We start from the raw sequence: 18389 nt of genomic DNA, 5'->3' as shown, positions 1-18389 counted from the left end.
GGTATTTTATTCTTTTGGATGCAATTGTGAATGGAATTGTTTTCCTGATTTCTCTTTCTGCTAGTTAATCGTTACTGTATAGGAAAGCAACAGATTTTGTATCCTGCAACTTTGCTGATTTCAGATATTCATTCTAGTAGTTTTGGAGTAGAGTCTTTAGGGTTTTTTTATGTACAATATCATGTCATCTGCAAATAGTGACAGTTTGACTTCTTCCTTACCAATCTGGTTGCCTATTATTTCTTTGTTTTGTCTACTTGCCATGACTAGGACCTCCAGTACTATGTTGAATAAAAGTGGTGAGAGTGGGCATCCCTGCCTTGTTCCCAATCTTAGATGAAAAGCTTTCAGCTTCCCAGTGTTAAGTGTGATGCTGGCCATGGGTTTGTCATACATGGCCTTTATTATGTTGAATTACTTGCCCTCTATACCCATTTTGTTGAGAGTTTTTATCATGAATGGATGTTGAATTTTGTCGAATGCTTTTTCAGCATCTATGGAGATAATCATGTGGTTTTCATCCTTCTTTATGTTGATGTGGTGTGTGATGTTGCTGGATTTCCGAATGTTATACCATCCTTGCACCCCTGAGATAAATCCCACTAGATCATGGTGTATGATCCTCTCAGTGTATTTTTGAATTCAGTGTGGTAATATTTTGTTGAGTATTTTTGCATCTATGTTTATCAGGGATATTGGTTTGTGATTTTCTTTTTTTGTGGTGTCTTTGCCTGGTTTTGGTATTAGAATGATGCTGGCTTCATAGAATGAGTTAGGAAGTATTCCCTCCTCTTCTATTTTTTGGAAAACTTTAAGAAGAATGGGTACTATGTCTTCTCTAAATGTTTGATAAATCTCAACGGTGAATCTATCTGGCCCAGGGGATTTATTCTTGGGTAGTTTTTTGATTACCAATTCAATTTCCTTGCTGTTAATTGGTCTGTTTAGATTTTCTTTTTCTTCCTCAGTCAGTCTTGAAGGTTGTATTTTTCTAGGAAGTTGCCCATTTCTTCTAGGTTATCCAGCTTGTTAGCATATATATTTTCATGGTATTCTCTAATAATTCTTTGTATTTCTGTGGTGTCTGTGATGTTTGTTTATTTTCTCAAGGAAACAGTTCTTGCTTTCATTGATTTTTTTATATTGTTTTATTCTTCTCGATTTTATTTATTTCTTCTCTGATCTTTATTATGTCCCTCATTCTGCTGACTTTGGGCCTCATTTGTTCTTCTTTTTCCAGTTTCAATAATTGTGAGTTTAGACTATTCATTTGGGTTTGTCCTTGCTTCTTTAACTAGGCATGGATTGCTATCTACTTTCCTCTTAGAACTGCCTTGCTGCATCCCACAGAATTTGGGGCATTTTGCTTTTGTTGTCATTTGTCTCCATATATTGCTTGATCTCTGTATTAATTTTGTCAGTGATCCACTGAATATTTCGGAGCATGTTGTTAAGCATCCAAGTGTTTGTGAGTGTTTTTGTTTTCTTTGTACAACTTAGTTCTAGTTTTATACTTTTCTGGTCTAAGAAGTTGGTTGGTAGAATTTCAATATTTTTGAATTTACTGAGGCTCTTTTTGTGTCCTAGTATGTGGTCTATTCTGGAGAATGTTCCATGTGCACTTAAGAAGAATGTGTATCCTGCTGCTTTTGGGTGTAGAGTTCTGTAGATGCCTGTTAGGTCCATCTGTTCTAGTGTGTTGTTCAGTGCCTCTGTGTCCTTACTTACTTTCTGTCTGGTAGACCTGTCCTTTGGCAGGAGTTGTGTGTTGAAGTCTCCTAAAATGAATGCATTGCATTCTATTTCCTCCTTTAGTTCTGTTAGTATTTGTTTCACATACATTGGTGCTCCTGTATTGGGTGCATATATATTTATAATGGTTATATCCTCTTTTTGGACTGAGCCCTTTATCATTATGTAATATCCTTCTTTATCTCTTGTTACTCTCTTTGTTTTGAAGTTTATTTTGTCTGATACAAGTACTGCAACACCTGCTTTTTTTCTCCCTATTGTTTGCATGAAATATCTTTTTCCATCCCTTCACTTTTAGTCTGTGTATTTCTTTGGGTTTGAGGTGAGTCTCTTGTAAGCAGCATATAGATGGCTCTTGCTTTTTTATCCATTCTATTACTCTGTGTCTTTTGATTGGTGCATTCTGTCCATTTACATTTAGGGAGACTATCGATAGATATGTACTTATTGCCATTGCAGGCTTTGGATTTGTAGTTACCAAAGGTTCATGGGTAGCTTCTTTACTATCTAACCATCTAACTTTAACTCACTTATTACACTATTACAAATACAGTCTGATGATTCTTTATTTCTCTCCCTTCTTATTCTTCCTCCTCCACTCTTTATATGTTAGGTGTTTTATTCTGTACTCTTTTGTATTTCCTTTGACTGCTTTTGTGGATAGCTGATTTTATTTTTTTGCCTTTAGTTAGTATTTGGTTCATCTGCTTTCTTTGTTGTGATCTTATTTTCTCTGGTGACATCTACTTAGCCTTAGGAGTGCTTCCATCTAGAGCAGTCCCTTTAAAATACCCTGTAGAGGTGGTTTGTGGGAGGCAAATTCCCTCAACTTTTGACTATCTGGAAATTGTTTAATCCCTCCTTAAAATTTAAATGATAATCTTGCTGGATACAGTATTCTTGGTTCAAGGCCCTTCTGTTTCATTGCATAAAATATATCATGCCATTATCATCTGGCCTATAAGGTTTCTGTTGAGAAGTGTGATGATAGCCTGATGGGTTTTCCTTTGTAGGTGATATTTTTCTCTCTCTGGCCATCTTTAATACCCTGTCCTTGTCTTTGATCTTTGCCGTTTCAATTATTATGTGTCTTGGTGTTGTCATCCTTGGGTCCCTTGTGTTGGGAGATCTGAGGGTTTCCATGGTCTGAGAGACTATTTCCTTCCCCAGCTTGGGGAAGTTGTCAGCAATTATTTTTTCAAAGACACTTTCTATCCTTTCTTCTCTCTCTTCTTCTGGTACCCCTATTATGCAAATATTGTTCCATTTCAATTGGTCACACAGTTCTCTTAATATTTGTTCATTCTTAGAGATCCTTTTATTTCTCTCCATCAGCTTCTCTGTGTTTTTATTCTCTGATTTCTATTCCATTAACAGTCTCTTACACCTCATCTAGTCTGCTCTTAAGTCCTTCCATTGATTGTTTCATTTCTGTTATCTTCCACTGGACCTCATCCCTTAGCTCTTGCATATATCTTTGCAGCTCCATCAGCATGGTTACGACTTTTAGTTTGAATTTTTTTTCAGGAAGATTGGTTACATCTGTCTCACCAGGCCCTCTCTCTGACATTGTTTGAGTGATTTTGGACTGGACCAAGTTTTTCAGCCTTTTCTGATCGCTGGCAATATGGGCACATGTCATCTGGGAGAACAAAGTCCCTTCGTGCTTGCTGGTCACCTTGCCCTTCTCTGCTGCCTGTGCCAGTTACCCGCACACATGGAGTAGTCTCTGGTTTAATCCCCTGAGCTGCTGTGGGCAGGGCGGCCCTCGGGAAGGTCTAGAGTACTGCTGGGTGTTTCAGGTGCGCCATGTATCTTAAACTCTTCTCCCTTTTAAAGCATCTGCTTTTCTTTTGTCCCAGCGGAGCCAGCTGTGGGGACCTGCTTGCAGTCCCAATCTTGGATTTTACTTTTCCATTTCTCTAATATCCAGTACACCATGCAATGTGTGTATGTGCTCCTGGTGCAGATTACTAGGGCTGGTTATTTAGCAGTCCTGGGCTTATACTCCCTCCCCACTCTGATTCTTTTCCTCCTGCCGTGAGCTGGGTTGAGAGGAGTGTGCGGGTCCCACCGGGTCATGGCTTTGTATCTTACCCTTTTCGTGAGATGCTGAATTCTCACAGATGTAGATGTAGCTTGGCTATTGTACTGTATCTTCTGGTGTCTCTTTTAGGAATAGTTGTATTTGCTGTATTTTCAAAATATATATGGTTTTCGGAAGAGATTTCTGCTACCCTTCTCATGCCACTGTCTTAAGCCTCTTGGGAAATCTTTTAAATATTTTAATGATCTCATTTAATTGTATCATGTGTCATTTTGTGGTCAGTTTTGATTGACTTTTTTTTCCATCCTGATTAAGGAGCATTTTTCCTTGCTTCTTTGCATGAATGGTAAGTTTTGATTGGATGCTGGATATTGTTTCCTTTCTGTTTCCTGTGACAAATCTCATTTAAAAAAATACCATTGGGGTTTTGGATTTTTGGATTTTTTTTCTACATTTCTTTAAGTATTTTGGGGACCTTTTTCTGTGACACACTAATTTACTCAGAAACAATTTGAAATCTTGCTTTTAAGGTTTTTTAGAGCCAGTCCTTGACCACTTGTAGTCTAGTGCTAGTGTGGCTCCTGCAGAGGTAATGCTTTCATGAAGACTGACAAATGCTGTGTATTAGAAGACATTCCACTGGCTGGTGAGAATAAATTATTATGCTTGGCCCTCTGTGAGCTCTGGGGACTGTTTTGAGTATTCCTTTGCAGTGGTTCTTTCCCCACTCTTGGGTGTTTCTTTATACAAAGGTGCACATCAACACTGAACCAAAACTCGAGGGGATCCTTCAACAGATCTCCCAGGCTCTTTCTGTGCAGCTCTCTGTATCCTGGTATGCTGCCCTGAAAACTGCTCATCTTTCCTGAACTTCAGCTCTATTTCCTCAACTCAGCAAGACTGCTGGGCTCTGGGTCTGTCTTCTTTCTGGTACATCCAGAGACTTGCTCTAAGCTGGAGCACATATAAGTCTAAATTCATTGTTTTCTTCCTTTTACAAATCACTGTGTTGTCTGTTGCTCAATGTCTCAGAATCATTATTTCATATAGTTTGTGTGGCTTTCTTGTTGTACAATGTGGGAGATAATCCCCATCCCTGTGATCCCATCATGTACGGAAGCACATGTCCTCATGCTAAAGTCAGACAAAGCTTGAATGATATGTAAAAGGCATTAAAATAGAGATGGTTTTTCTTATTGGTTATCATTATAATTCATAATGAAATTCTAATTGTATTATAGCATTTATACTGAATTAATTGCTTTATCCATTCCACAAATTTTGCCTATTTATCATATGCCAGCAATTTTCTCTTACTGAACATTTAAAAAGAGAGTCAGTATTCCTGCTCTCAAAAAGCTCCTAATGGAATAATAATGAAAGGTATTAATAAATGAACACACAGAAATAAAATAACCAATGATGTGTGCTGTAGAAAGAAGGAAAGTAAGGTGACATACAAATGTCCATCAGCTCAGAGATTTCTGAGACATTGCTATTTTAGCTAAGGTCTGAATAACAAGAAGGAACCTGTGTGCACCAAACAGAAAAAGGAGTATTCTAGAAGGTGGGAATAGCAAGCACAAACTCTGGAATGTGAATGAGGAAGACAGAGAAGACCAATATGGCTGGAGGGTGTTGGGGAAAAGATAAAGTCCCTGAGAGCTGAGCTAAAGCCAAATCTATTCACTTTGAGTACAGAACTAACGTGTGGATTTGTTCTAAGTGGGGCTGGGATGGAAAGCCATTGGGAGGCTTTAAGCAGGGGAGCAGGGAGTTCATTCAAACTCACCTACTGTATTTCTGTAGGTCCTCAGGGACTAAGAAAAAAATCTGCAAGTCATTTTCTCTGACTTTGTTAATTTATCTGATTTTAATAAGTAGATTAAAAATAAATTTTAAAATGTACACACCATGATGGGAAAAAGAATAAAGGAAGTGAAAGGCATTTTAGGAAGGGAAAGTATAAAAGACCAATGAACATTTGAAAGGATATTCCACTTTACCAAAAAAGAAATGAAAAATAGCAAAGAGTATTTTGAAGAGGAAAACATGACAAAACTCAGTATTTATATGGTTTTGGAAACCTAGGGAGGGACACTTTTTAGTTGACATATTAACCTGAGCAACGTTTCTAACAGCATTTAAAATATTTATCTAGATGTAAAATATCACACATCTAGTGATCCAGCTACTATGGATAAAAACAAGAAAATTGTCCTGCAAGTATATCAACACTCATAAATGAGGAGAGTGTGTGGTTTTACCTCAGTGTGCTGTGTGGTTTTTGACGTCAGTGTTCTGATATCTTCAACCAATTAATTGAAATTTTCTTCTTTCTTTATGTTCTGAAACATTTTAGTAACAAAGTAAAAACGATGGAAATGTTTATCAAGAGAAGCAAATGAAATCTACGCTATCACTAAAACCAATGATATAGATCTTTACTGACATTGCTGAATGAAAAAAACAGGTTTAGAAAAATAGTCTATGTAGTACATTTACATAAAACTGCATATGCTTCTCTATGTGTGAATGTATATCCATGACAAGGAAAACATCAGGAAGAATGCTCGTCTAATAGTTTGCAGTTTGCAATTCCTGAACTGTGGAATTTGGAGTGATTTTTACTTCTTTGTATTATTTGATTTTTTTTTTTTACAAATACCATGCATTACTTTTATAATTAATAAAATAGTGAAGTGTTTAAATTTAGGTAAAAGGAGGTATGTCTATGTAACCTTATTTTTAAGTGGAACAGACAAAATAATTACGGGAAGGCCTTTATAGTGAGAAATTAGGAGGTCATCAGAATCTAGAATAGTTTCAGTGGGATGGAGAGAAGAAGCCAGATGGTAGGATTTTAAGAAAAGAGTAGGTAGAGAGGATGTAGAAGAGATCAATTTGGAAATTGTCCGAATATTATTACTCCTCCTATTCTATTACCTCCATTGCATTGCTCCAGTTTCCTCAACACTTTTCTGCATTTCTGCATTTCAGTATTAATCTCCTCAGCTTCCTTACTTTAGAGATGACACCTTGTGGTATGATATCCAGCTCCCTATTTTTCCTTGCTTGCCTGGCACTAAATGATCAATACCACTCCCTCTCAACAGGGAGTGCAAGCATAGGAAATGCTTCTCATGTAGGTAAAAAATGCACAAACAAGGTCTTGGATAGAAATACCATGCATTCAAAAGTGAAATATCCTCATTTAAATGCCACTTTGCTGTCCCTTTTCGTCACTGAGCCCTAGCTTTTTTTAGCATATTAATAACAGATGTTCATTATTACATATCCCTCAGTGTGGTTTTCAACACCACTTGAAACATGCATATCATCCTAGAGATGAATTAGCTTCCCAGTGCTTCTTATTCGATACACATTACTGCAAAGCCATAATAAATTACTGAGAAGATATTTGGTTAAAAAAATAAACAATAAATCATATTGCCCCTATGAATCAACTCTCATTATTGGATGAGAGTTTAACAGTATTTATCTGGTAATTCCTGTGTTAACTGGAAAACATCACAGACGTACTGCCATAATTTTCTTTTATACTGATGTAACCTGCTACACAGTGTGCAGAGTTTTATAAAGTCATTCATTATTTTAGCAGGTAGTTTGATGCAAAGATTGTACTCAGTTTAAGTCCAATAAGCCTCTAAACATTTAAAATTAAATTATCAATGAAAAACCTACAGACACATACTTTTTTGAAAACATGTTTTTTTGAAATTTATTTAGTCATGACAGTAAAATAATTCTCTCAAATTAAGGCACAAAAAGGGCAGTTCAACTCCCATCAAGTGTTCTAAGAATAATTTACATTTCAAACAGTGCATACATTTCTTATATGTTTGTTAACTTAATGTCTTTATCAGTTAAAACCATAAAGGAATACATTATACAATTACAGAAATGATATACCTCACAAAATGCTCTTAAAATTGCTTCTTTTCTACAGTTAGTTCCTAATGTCTCTAATAGTAAAATAACTCAATATGGCTTCGCAAAAATGCATAGATAAAATGTAACTTTTTTTTTTTTGCCTTCTCCCATTCCTCAATCTACAGACTTGCTGAAACACATACAGTATTTTGTAAAACATAATGTAAGATATTTATTCTCCATTAAGTCCACTATGGGCAATCAACAGTGAGTCTTTTAAATTCTACAGTGAGGGCACTGAAGTCAAGTGATGTCACTGCTTTCTTAAGATAGTTTTGTATAGTTTTGCAAGAGAACAGAATCTGAAGTCATTTCAAAGAATTTCGGTTGTCTCATTTTGAGATATTTTCTTTATTCCTTCCATGAGCTGATTTCGACAGTGATGTCCATTCCACATGAAAGTGAAAGTCCCTTTCTCCTCCTCATATGAGGAAAACTGTTGTATCATGACACGATTTTCTTAGAAATTCAAAAAGGCAGCACCTTTTAAAAAAAAAATATCCAGCTAAACTTTCCCTCAATTGTATTTGCATTACATAGTAATAATTAATCTAATCTTCCTGTAGGCAAACCCACAATAAAAAAGAAAAACGAGAAACAAAAACCCCTCAGTGTGCTTTTCTGCCAAAGCGGACAGAGTAACTACCACCTTAACCCTGAAGCCTGTGATACTTCCGGTTGGTTGTAGCTTTCGATTTTCCTTTTCTTTCTTTCCCAAATCCTGTATATTAGCTTTCTTTCTATCAATTTTTAAATCTTCCCGATTCATTATTTCTGCCAACTTGTTAATAGCTTATGTTTTTAGGGTTCATTCTCTGTTGATATTCTCTTCAAAGACAGCTTTAAGATTACTAATCTTTTCCTCTTTCTTTAATTTATATTTTTCCTCTGTCTTCCTCATTTTATACATCAGTGCTTCATTTTCTTTTCTTAATAATTCAGTATCTTTGGTAAGCATGCTGTTTGTTTCTTCAAGCCAACTAACAGTGCGATCTTTATCGGTAATCTCTTGTCTATTTCTTTCTTTTTTGTTGTTGTTGTCTTTTTTTTTTTTTTTTTTAATTTTGGTATCATTAATCTACAATTATATGAAGGACATTATGTTTACTAGGCTCCCCCCTTCACCAAGTCCCCCCCACATCCCCGTTCACAGTCACTGTCCATCAACATAGTAAGATGCTGTAGAATCACTACTTGTCTTCTCTGTGTTGCACAGCCCTCCCTGTGCCCCCCAACACTATACATGCTAGTCGTAATGGCCCCTTTCTTTTTTTCCCTCCCTTATCCCTCCCTTCCCACCCATCATCCCCAGTCCCTTTCCCTTTGGTAACTATTAGTCTATTCTTGGGTTCTGTGCTTCTGCTGCTGTTTTGTTCCTTCAGTTTTCTTCTGTTCTTATACTCCACATATGAGTGAGATCATTTGGTACTTGTCTTTCTCTGCCTGGCTTATTTCACTGAGCATAATACCCTCTAGCTCCATCCATGTTGTTGCGAATGGTAGGATTTTTTTTTCTTAGGGTTGCGTAATATTCCATTGTGTATATGTACCACATCTTCTTTATCCAGTCATCTACTGATGGACATTTAGGTTGCTTCTGTATCTTGGCTATTGTAAATAGTGCAGTGATAAACATAGGGGTGGATCTGTCTTTTTCAAACTGGAGTGCTGCATTCTTAGGGTAAATTCCTAGAAGTGGAATTCCTGGGTCAAATGGTATTTCTATTTTGAGCATTTTGAGGAACCTCCATACTGCTTTCCATAATGGTTGAACTAATTTACATTCCCACCAGCAGTGTAGGAGGGTTCCCCTTTCTCCACAACCTCATCAACATTTGTTGTTGTTTGTCTTTTGGATGGTGGCCATCCTTACTGGTATGAGATGATATCTCATTGTGGTTCTAATTTGCATTTCTCTGATGACAAGCGATGTGGAGCATCTTTTCATGTTTCTGTTGGCCATCTGGATTTCTTCTTTAGAGAACTGTCTATCCAGCTCCTCTGCCCATTTTTTAATTGGATTATTTGCTTTTTGTTTGTTGAGGTGTGTGAGCTCTTTATATATTTTGGATGTCAACCCTTTATCAGAGCTGTCATTTTCGAATATATTCTCCCATACTATAGGACACCTTTTTGTTCTATTGATGGTGTCCTTTGCTGTACAGAAGCTTTTCAGCTTGATATAGTCCCATTTGTTCATTTTTGCTGTTGTTTCCCTGCTCGGGGAGATACGTTCAAGAAGAGGTCACTCACGTTTATGTCTAAGAAATTTTTGCCTATGTTTTTTTCTAAAAGTTTTATGGTTTCATGACTTACATTCAAGTCTTTGACCCATTTCGAATTTACTTTTGTGTATGGGGTTAGACAGTGATCCAGTTTCATTCTCTTACATGTAGCTGTCCAGTTTTGCCAGCACCATCTGTTGAAGAGACTGTCATTTCCCCATTGTATGTCTATGGCCCCTTTATCGAATCTTAGTGGACTGTATATGTTTGGGTTAATATTTGGAGTCTCTATTCTGTTCCATTGGTCTATGGCTCTGTTCTTGTGCCAGTACCAAATTGTCTTGATTACTGTGACTTTGTAGTAGAGCTTGAAGTTGGGGAGTGATATCCCCTCCACTTTATTCTTCCTTCTCAGGATTGCTTTGGCTATTCGGGGTCTTTGGTGTTTCCATATGAATTTTTGAACTATTTGTTCCAGTTCATTGAAGAATGTTGCTGGTAATTTGATAGGGATTGCATCGAATCTGTATATTGCTTTGGGCAGGATGGACATTTTGACGATATTGATTCTTCCCAGCCAGGAGCATGGGATGAGTTTCCATTTGTTAGTGACCTCTTTAATTTCTCTTAAGAGTGTCTTATAGTTTTCAGGGTATAGGTCTTTCACTTCCTTGGTTAGGTTTATTCCTAGGTATTTTATTCTTTTTGATGCTATTGTGAATGGAATTGTCTTCCTGATTTCTCTTTCTATTAGTTTATTGTTGGTGTATAGGAAAGCCACAGATTTCTGTGTGTTAATTTTGTATCCTGCAACTTTGCTGAATTCCGATGTTAGCTATAGTAGTTTCAGAGTGGAGTCTTTAGAGTTTTTTATGTACAATATCATGACATATGCAAATAGTGACAGTTTAACTTCTTCTTTACCAATCTGGATTCCTTGTATTTCTTTGTTTTGTGTAATTGCCATGGCTAGGACCTCCAGTACTATGTTGAATAACAGTGGGGAGAGTGGGCATCCCTGTCTTGTTCCTGATCTCAGGGGAAAAGCTTTCAGCTTCTCGCTGTTCAGTATGATGTTGGCTGTGGGTTTATCATATATGGCCTTTATTATGTTGAGGTACTTGCCCTCTATGCCCATTTTGTTGAGAGAGTTTTTATCATAAATGGATGTTGAATTTTGTCGAATGCATTTTCAGCATCTATGGAGATGATCATGTGGTTTTTGTCTTTCTTTTTGTTGATGTGGTGGATGATGTTGATGGATTTTCTAATGTTGTACCATCCTTGCATCCCTGGGATGAATCCCACTTGGTCATGGTGTACGATCCTTTTGATGTATTTTTGAATTCGGTTTGCTAAAATTTTGTTGAGTATTTTCACATCTATGTTCATCAGGGATATTGGTCTGTAGTTTTCTTTTTTGGTGGGGTCTTTGCCTAGTTTTGGTATTAGGATGATGTTGGCTTCATAGAATGAGTTTGGGAGTATTCCCTCCTCTTCTATTTTTTGGAAAACTTTAAGGAGAATGGGTATTATGTCTTCCATGTATGTCTGATGAAATTCCGAGGTAAATCCATCTGGCCCGGGGGTTTTGTTCTTTGGTAGTTTTTTGTTTTCTGATTCAATTTCATTGCTAGTAATTGGTCTGTTTAGATTTTCTGTTTCTTTTTGGGTCAGTCTTGGAAGGTTGTATTTCTCTAGGAAGTTGTCCATTTCTCCTAGGTTTCCCAGCTTGTTAGCATATAGGTTTTCATAGTACTCTCTAATAATTCTGTGTATTTCTGTGGGGTCTGTCGTGATTTTTCCTTTCTCATTCCTGATTCTGTTGATTTGTGTTGACTCTCTTTTCCTCTTAATAAGTCTGGCTAGAGGCTTACCTATTTTGCTTATTTTCTCAAAGAACCAGCTCTTGGTTTCATTGATTTTTGCTATTGTTTTATTCTTCTCAATTTTATTTATTTCTTCTCTGATCTTTATTATGTCCCTCCTTCTGCTGACCTTAGGCCTCATTTGTTCTTCTTTTTCCAATTTCGATAATTGTGACATTAGACCATTCATTTGGGATTGTTCTTCCTTCTTTAAATATGCCTGGATTGCTATATACTTTCCTCTTAAGACTGCTTTTGCTGTATCCCACAGTAGTTTGGCTTTGTGTTGTTGTTGTCGTTTGTTTCCTTATATTGCTGGATCTCCATTTTGGTTTGGTCATTGATCCATTGATTATTTAGGAGAGTGTTGTTAAGCCTCCATGTGTTTGTGAGCCTTTTGCTTTCTTTGTACAGTTTATTTCTAGTTTTATGCCTTTGTGGTCTGAAAAGTTGGTTGGTAGGATTTCAATCTTTTGGAATTTACTGAGGCTCTTTTTGTGGCCTAGTATGTGGTCTATTCTGGAGAATGTTCCATGTGCACTTGAGAAGAATGTGTATCCTGTTGCTTTTGGATGTAGAGTTCTGTAGATGTCTATTAGGTCCATCTGTTCTAGTGTTTTGTTCAGTGCCTCTGTGTCCTTACTTATTTTCTGTCTGGTGGATCTGTCCTTTGGAGTGAGTGGTGTGTTGAAGTCTCCCAGAATGAATGCATTGCATTCTATTTCCTCCTTTAGTTCTGTTAGTATTTGTTTCAGGTATGTTGGTGCTTCTGTATTGGGTGCATATATACTTATAATGGTTATCTCCTCTTGTTGGACTGGGCCCTTTATCTTTATGTAATATCCTTCTTTATCTTTTGTTACTTCCTTTATTTTGAAGTCTGTTTTGTCTGATACTAGTATTGCAACACCTGCTTTTTTCTCTCTGTTGTTTGCATGAAATATCTTTTTCCATCCCTTGACTTTAAGTCTGTGCGCGTCTTTGGGTTTGAGGTGAGTCTCTTGTAAGCATCATATGGATGGATCTTCCTTTTTTATCCATTCTGTTACTCTGTGTCTTTTGATTGGTGCATTCAGTCCATTTACATTTAGGGTGATTATTAAAAGGTATGTACTTATTGCCATTGCAGGCTTTAAGTTTGTGGTTACCAAAGGTTCAGGGTTAGCTTCTTTACTATCTTACTGTCTAACTTAACTTGCTTATTGAGCTATTAGAAACATGGTCTGATGATTCTTTATTTCTCTCCCTTCTTATTCCTCCTCCTCCCTTCTTCATATGTTGGGTGTTTTGTTCTGTGCTCTTTTTAGGAGTGCTCCCATCTAGAGCAGTCCCTGTAAGATGCCCTGTAGAGGTGGTTTGTGGGAGGCAAATTCCCTCAAGTTTTGCTTGTCTTGGAATTGTTTAATCCCTCCTTCATGTTTAAATGATAATCGTGCTGGATACAGTAGTCTTGGTTCGAGGCCCTTCTGTTTCATTGCATTAAGTACATTATGCCATTCTCTTCTGGCCTGTAGGGTTTCTGTTGAGAAGTCTGATGATAGCCTGATGGGTTTTCCTTTGTGGGAGACCTTTTTTTACCTCTCTGGCTGCCTTTAATACTTTGTCCTTGTCTTGATCTTTGCCATTTTAATTATTATGTGTCTTGGTGCTGCCCTCCTTGGATCCCTTGTCATGGGAGTTCTGTGTACCTCTGTGGTCTGAAAGTCCATTTCCTCCCTTAGTTTGGGGAAGTTTTCAGCAGTTATTTCTTCAAAGACACTTTCTATCCCTTTTTCTCTCTCTTCTTCTTCTGGTACCCCTATAATGCGGGTATTGTTCCATTTAGATTGGTCACTCAGTTCTCTTAGAATTCTTTCATTCCTGGAGATCCTTTTATCTCTCTCTGCATCAGCTTCTCTGCATTCCTATTCTCTGTTTTCTAGTCCATTAATGGTCTCTTGCATCTTGTCCATTCTGTTTTGAAGTCCTTCCAGAGATTGTTTTATTTCTGTGTTCTCCCTCCTTAGTTCTTGCACATTTCTCTGCAAGTCCATCAGCATGGTTATGACTTTTGTTTTGAATTCTTTTTCGGGAAGTATGGTTAAATCTATCTCCCCAGGTTCCTTCTCAGGGGAAGATGTAGCAGATGCCGAAGCTGTCTGGGTTAGTCTTGTCTGGATCAAATTTTTTTGCCTTTTCATGTTGGTAAGTGCAGTAGTATGCTATTGACACGTCTATCAGCTTTCCATTTGGCTCCTGGCCTTTCTTTACTGGGACAACTGCGACCCCTAGTGACTTGTGTTGGGTAATTGCGTGTAGACTGGGTCTTTGTATCTTGTTCGGCTGGTATGGAGGAAGCTCCCTTGCTGTGGGCGGGCGTGGCCAGCCTCAGGCTGCTTCTCTGCTTTGGCAGGGCCCCAGAGGGGTAATGGACGGGGGGCTGTTTGGCTGTTTACTTCTGTGAGGGGTGTCAGAGCTGTTGCCCAGGGGGTTAGTGCGCCCGGATTTCCCTGGAATTTCCAGCTGCTGGACTGTGACCTGGGATGTTTCTGTCCAGCTGTGGTGTCCCTGTCCCTTTAAGACTTTCAAAAAGCACTCGCTTTTCTTTGTCACAAGGGCATCAGCTTTGGGACCCACTCAGAGGTCTTGCTGCCCTGTTTCCCTAGTATCCAGGACCCCACGCATGCACTGTGTCTGCGCTCTGGTGCAGATGGGTGGGGCTGGGTGTTTAGCAGTCCTGGGCTCCCTCTCCCTCCCTGCTCCGACTCCTCTCCTCCCGCCAGGAGCTGGGGGGAGGGGTGCTCGGGTCCCGCTGGGCAGGGGCTTGTATCTTACCCCTTTCACCAGGTGCTGGGCTCTTGCAGGTGTGGGTATAGTCTGGCTGTTGTCCTGTGTCTTCTGGTCTCTCTTTTAGGATTAGTTGTATTTGTTGTATTTTCAAAAATATTTATGTTTTTGGGAGGAGATTCCCACTGTCCTACTCATGCCGCCATCTTGGCTCCACCTCTCTTGTCTATTTCTTGAAGCAGCTTTCTTGCTTTCTTGGGCCAGTTTAAAATGCTGCTCTTCCAGAAGCCCTCAAGCCAACTGCTCACACTCAGCTTTTGTTTCTGCTAGATCCAAATGGTGAGAGTTTCTTTTTCATTTTGTAGTTCTTGTATTTTCTTTAAATTCTCTCTGTTTATTTCTTCAATTTCTTCCTTAAGTTCCTTTACCTGGGTCTTATAAAATGTTGAGAAATATTGTTCAGCTTCTAGGAGATCTTGCAGCTCCCTCATCTGTCCTTCATTTCCTCTGTATTGCATTGCAAGCTGAGCTAACTCAAATTCTAATAATCTCTTGGCTTCCAATAAAGTATTTATTTCCTGTTTCATCTGCTTTTCTGGTCCTTTTAAATTATCTGCTTCAAATGATTGAGTCTTCAATTCATTTTGTAACAACAGTTGCTTATTTGATTCTTGCTCCAACTGAAGACTTAGATTCTTAACTTCATCCTCTATTCTTTCTTTATTTTCCATCAAATGCTCAAGCCTCTTCTGAGACTGTTTCAGATCAGCATCTAGCAGGGAGCACTGCTTCTCAATCTGAACAAACCTACTTTCAGCCTCCTTGTGAGCCTCTCTCTCTTCCTTTAACCTTTTTTCCATCTTACACATTGCAACAGATTTTGCCTCTTCAATAGACTGATGTTTGTCAGTTAAATGGGCTTTGATTACTTTAAGTTCATTTACCTCTTGTTCTAACCGTTGTTGTAATGATTTAAGTTTATAGTTCAAATCTATTTCTAAATTATTCTTTTCCTTTTCTGAGTGATTAAGCATGCCTTGAGCTTCTTTTCTTTCTCCTTCCACTCTTTCAAGACTATGTTTGAGATGCTTCACCTCCTCTTGTAAAGATATAATTTGAGCTTGAAGGTCTCCAATCATCTCAGAATCATGACCTCTGTCTCTTTGTTCAGCTTCTAACAGAGCCTGCAACTAGTAATAATCCTTGTCCATTTGTGACTTGGAATTCTCTAAAATCCTATTTCTCTCCTGCAATTCTCTGGTTAGGGACTCTAGCTGACTAATTGACGTGCTCATCTCTGTAGGACTCTTCCCTAGTCTTACAGCTGTGTCTGATTCTGTCCTCAGAAAGTCATTGGCTTCTTCTGGCTGCCTTTGTAACTGTGCCAGCTTCTCATTAGCAAGCTGTGAATTATGATTTATTTTCTTTAAGTCTTCTTCCTTTAAAATAGGAACCTCATTTTCTACATTCCTCCTCTTCTCATTTTCCTGTTCTGCTTTTCCTTGGTACTCATTAATTCTATGCTGTAGCAACATTTTCTTCTCCTCAATTTGCAACACTGTAGGTTCTAAATTTCTTCTTTGATTCCCCTCTTCATCCAGTTCTTTCATTATCTTGTCTAGTTTTGTGTTTGAAGTTCTGCACTTCTGCTCCGTTTCATCTTTTAGTTGCATTTCATTATGCAGCTGTTCTTCCAGCTTATAAATGGTTTTTTGCAAATTTTCCTGCAAGCATTTATCCACATTGGAGCTAGTTCTATTATCATTAGAATTAGCTGAAGTCAAGTACCTATGATTGCCATAATATGTAAATCCTACAAAAGGTAGGTGATTGCCAACAAAAGCTTTAGGCATAGGGAATATTTTTTCATCTCTTTTATCTTCTGAATCAGCAAAGTTACTTGTATCAATGTCACTGCTTAAATGTGGTACAACTGGTGCTACAGTGTCTCAGAGTGTCTCCCAAGCCCACAGATCATTTTTGAAGAAGAGATGTTGTTTGATTTCTTCTACACCATTTCGCCCTAATCTCACTTCTCTGTCAGTAAGGAGGGCAGAAATAAGATTTTTTGCTTCTTTTGATATGTCATCATGATCACAGAGGATAAGTGAATATGGTTCATAATGTTACTAAAAATTCCAACCAGAGAATATGCATGAAAAGATGTCTCACCTACAAGCATTTCATATAATAATACCCCAACTGCCCACCAGTCACATTCTTGTCCACAATAACCACCACCATCTGAGGATTTAAATACTTCAGGGGAAATATATTTGGATGTTTCAACTACTCTATCACATCGTACCATACCTTCCTTATTCATCTTCATACTAGTACCAAAATCTGCTAACTTCAAATGTCCAGATCTATCTAGCAGCATGTTCTCAGGCTTCACATCCCTGTGAATAAAACCCATTGAATGAATTGCATCCAATGCAAGAACTACTTCCGCAGTATAGAATTGTGCCCATTTTTCAGGCACACCATAGTTCCTCATTAGGTTTCCAAGATCTCCACCAGGCAAGTATTCCATCACCAGGTAGAGGTAATGATCATCTTGGAATGCGTAAAAAAGCTGAACGACCCAAGGACTGTTAGCAAAAGCCATGATGTCCCTTTCTTCCCAGGCAAAAGCAGAATAAGGTCCATCAATCATTTCAAATTTGCTGAGAAGCTTCATAGTGTACACCTGCCTGGTGGATTTATGCCTTACCAATTGAACTTCTCCATATGCACCTCTACCCATCACCTTCACTACATCATAATCTTCAGCTTTCATTCGTAAATCTCTAATTTTACTCATGTGTCTTTATATCTGTTTAAAAAGTTGTCAATATTTTTGTGGTTTCTTAAGGCAGGAAAATCTAAATCGTATACCAAAGCGTCCAATCCATCCAGCAAACAATCCGAATTCACTTCGGATTTGGGATTCCGCAGCAGGTCGTCGATTTTTTCAACCCAAGCCTCAAAACTGTCCCCAGCCAACATGCTGCTGTTACTGTGACAGTACTCGTGTGCCAGCACCAGCGGCGGAAAGCAAGGTCAATAAATGTCTTCCGGTGGGTTCGCGGCCGTGGGTGGACCAGCCGGAACCTCAGGGTCACCAGGAGCGCCCGGCTCCCTTCCTGCCCTCACTGAGGGGATCTGTGCTAGATCTGTGATGGGAATAATAGAGGGGAAAAGGGGTAAATTACAGAGATTTACAAAACACGATCCAAGTAATGAAAACAGTGGTTGTCAAAAGGCTAAACTGCCCCTGTGGGGGTATTCTGGAAGTGGATGGTACTATTTTTGGTTGTCACAGAGATGAGAGAGAGTTTCTAGCGACTGGTAATTAGTAGATGGGAGCCAGCCATGGTTAATGTTCTAGAATTTGCTGAATGATCTTATACAACAAGGAATTATGTTATAACCTGAATAACTTTCAAATATCCCAGACATTTATGTGGGTGAAACACCTATTTAAAATTATATAAATGAAGAATTTATTTTACTTATTAATTTGAACTTTGTCCACAAAATTTTATTATCCAGTAAATTTTCCATGAATACAGCTATCAACTTAATTCAGTGAAGATGATACTTTGTTTTGCTTGTAACTCATCAAGAATTATTCACCATTTCAGAAAATGAATTTACCAATATCAATAGTGCTCATGCAATTTAAACCTCTAAAATCAGAAATCTGGACCATTTTGTCATCTGTGACATTCATGTACAAAAGTGAAAATAAGAGGTTATTTTGAACAGACTCAGAACCATTGATCATTTAAC

At 38.1% G+C, this 18389-nt stretch overlaps 1 protein-coding gene across 1 annotated transcript in view; it reads right to left on the bottom strand.

Annotated features, from left to right (window-relative positions):
• The window catches only part of LOC118921851 (rho-associated protein kinase 1-like), a 106787-nt gene extending 89184 nt beyond the window's left edge, over positions 1–17603 (bottom strand). Inside the window, 5 exon segments of the mRNA XM_057488417.1 lie at positions 8403–8766; positions 14830–14950; positions 14953–16725; positions 16728–17417; positions 17420–17603. Of these exon segments, the coding sequence (XP_057344400.1) occupies positions 8403–8766; positions 14830–14950; positions 14953–16725; positions 16728–17417; positions 17420–17603 (3132 nt within the window).
• Positions 17604–18389: the final 786 nt, after the last annotated feature.

The sequence above is a fragment of the Manis pentadactyla genome, chromosome 1, assembly GCF_030020395.1.
Source record: "Manis pentadactyla isolate mManPen7 chromosome 1, mManPen7.hap1, whole genome shotgun sequence".
Classification (NCBI taxonomy): domain Eukaryota; kingdom Metazoa; phylum Chordata; class Mammalia; order Pholidota; family Manidae; genus Manis; species Manis pentadactyla.
This window is presented reverse-complemented; position numbering and strand designations above follow the sequence as displayed.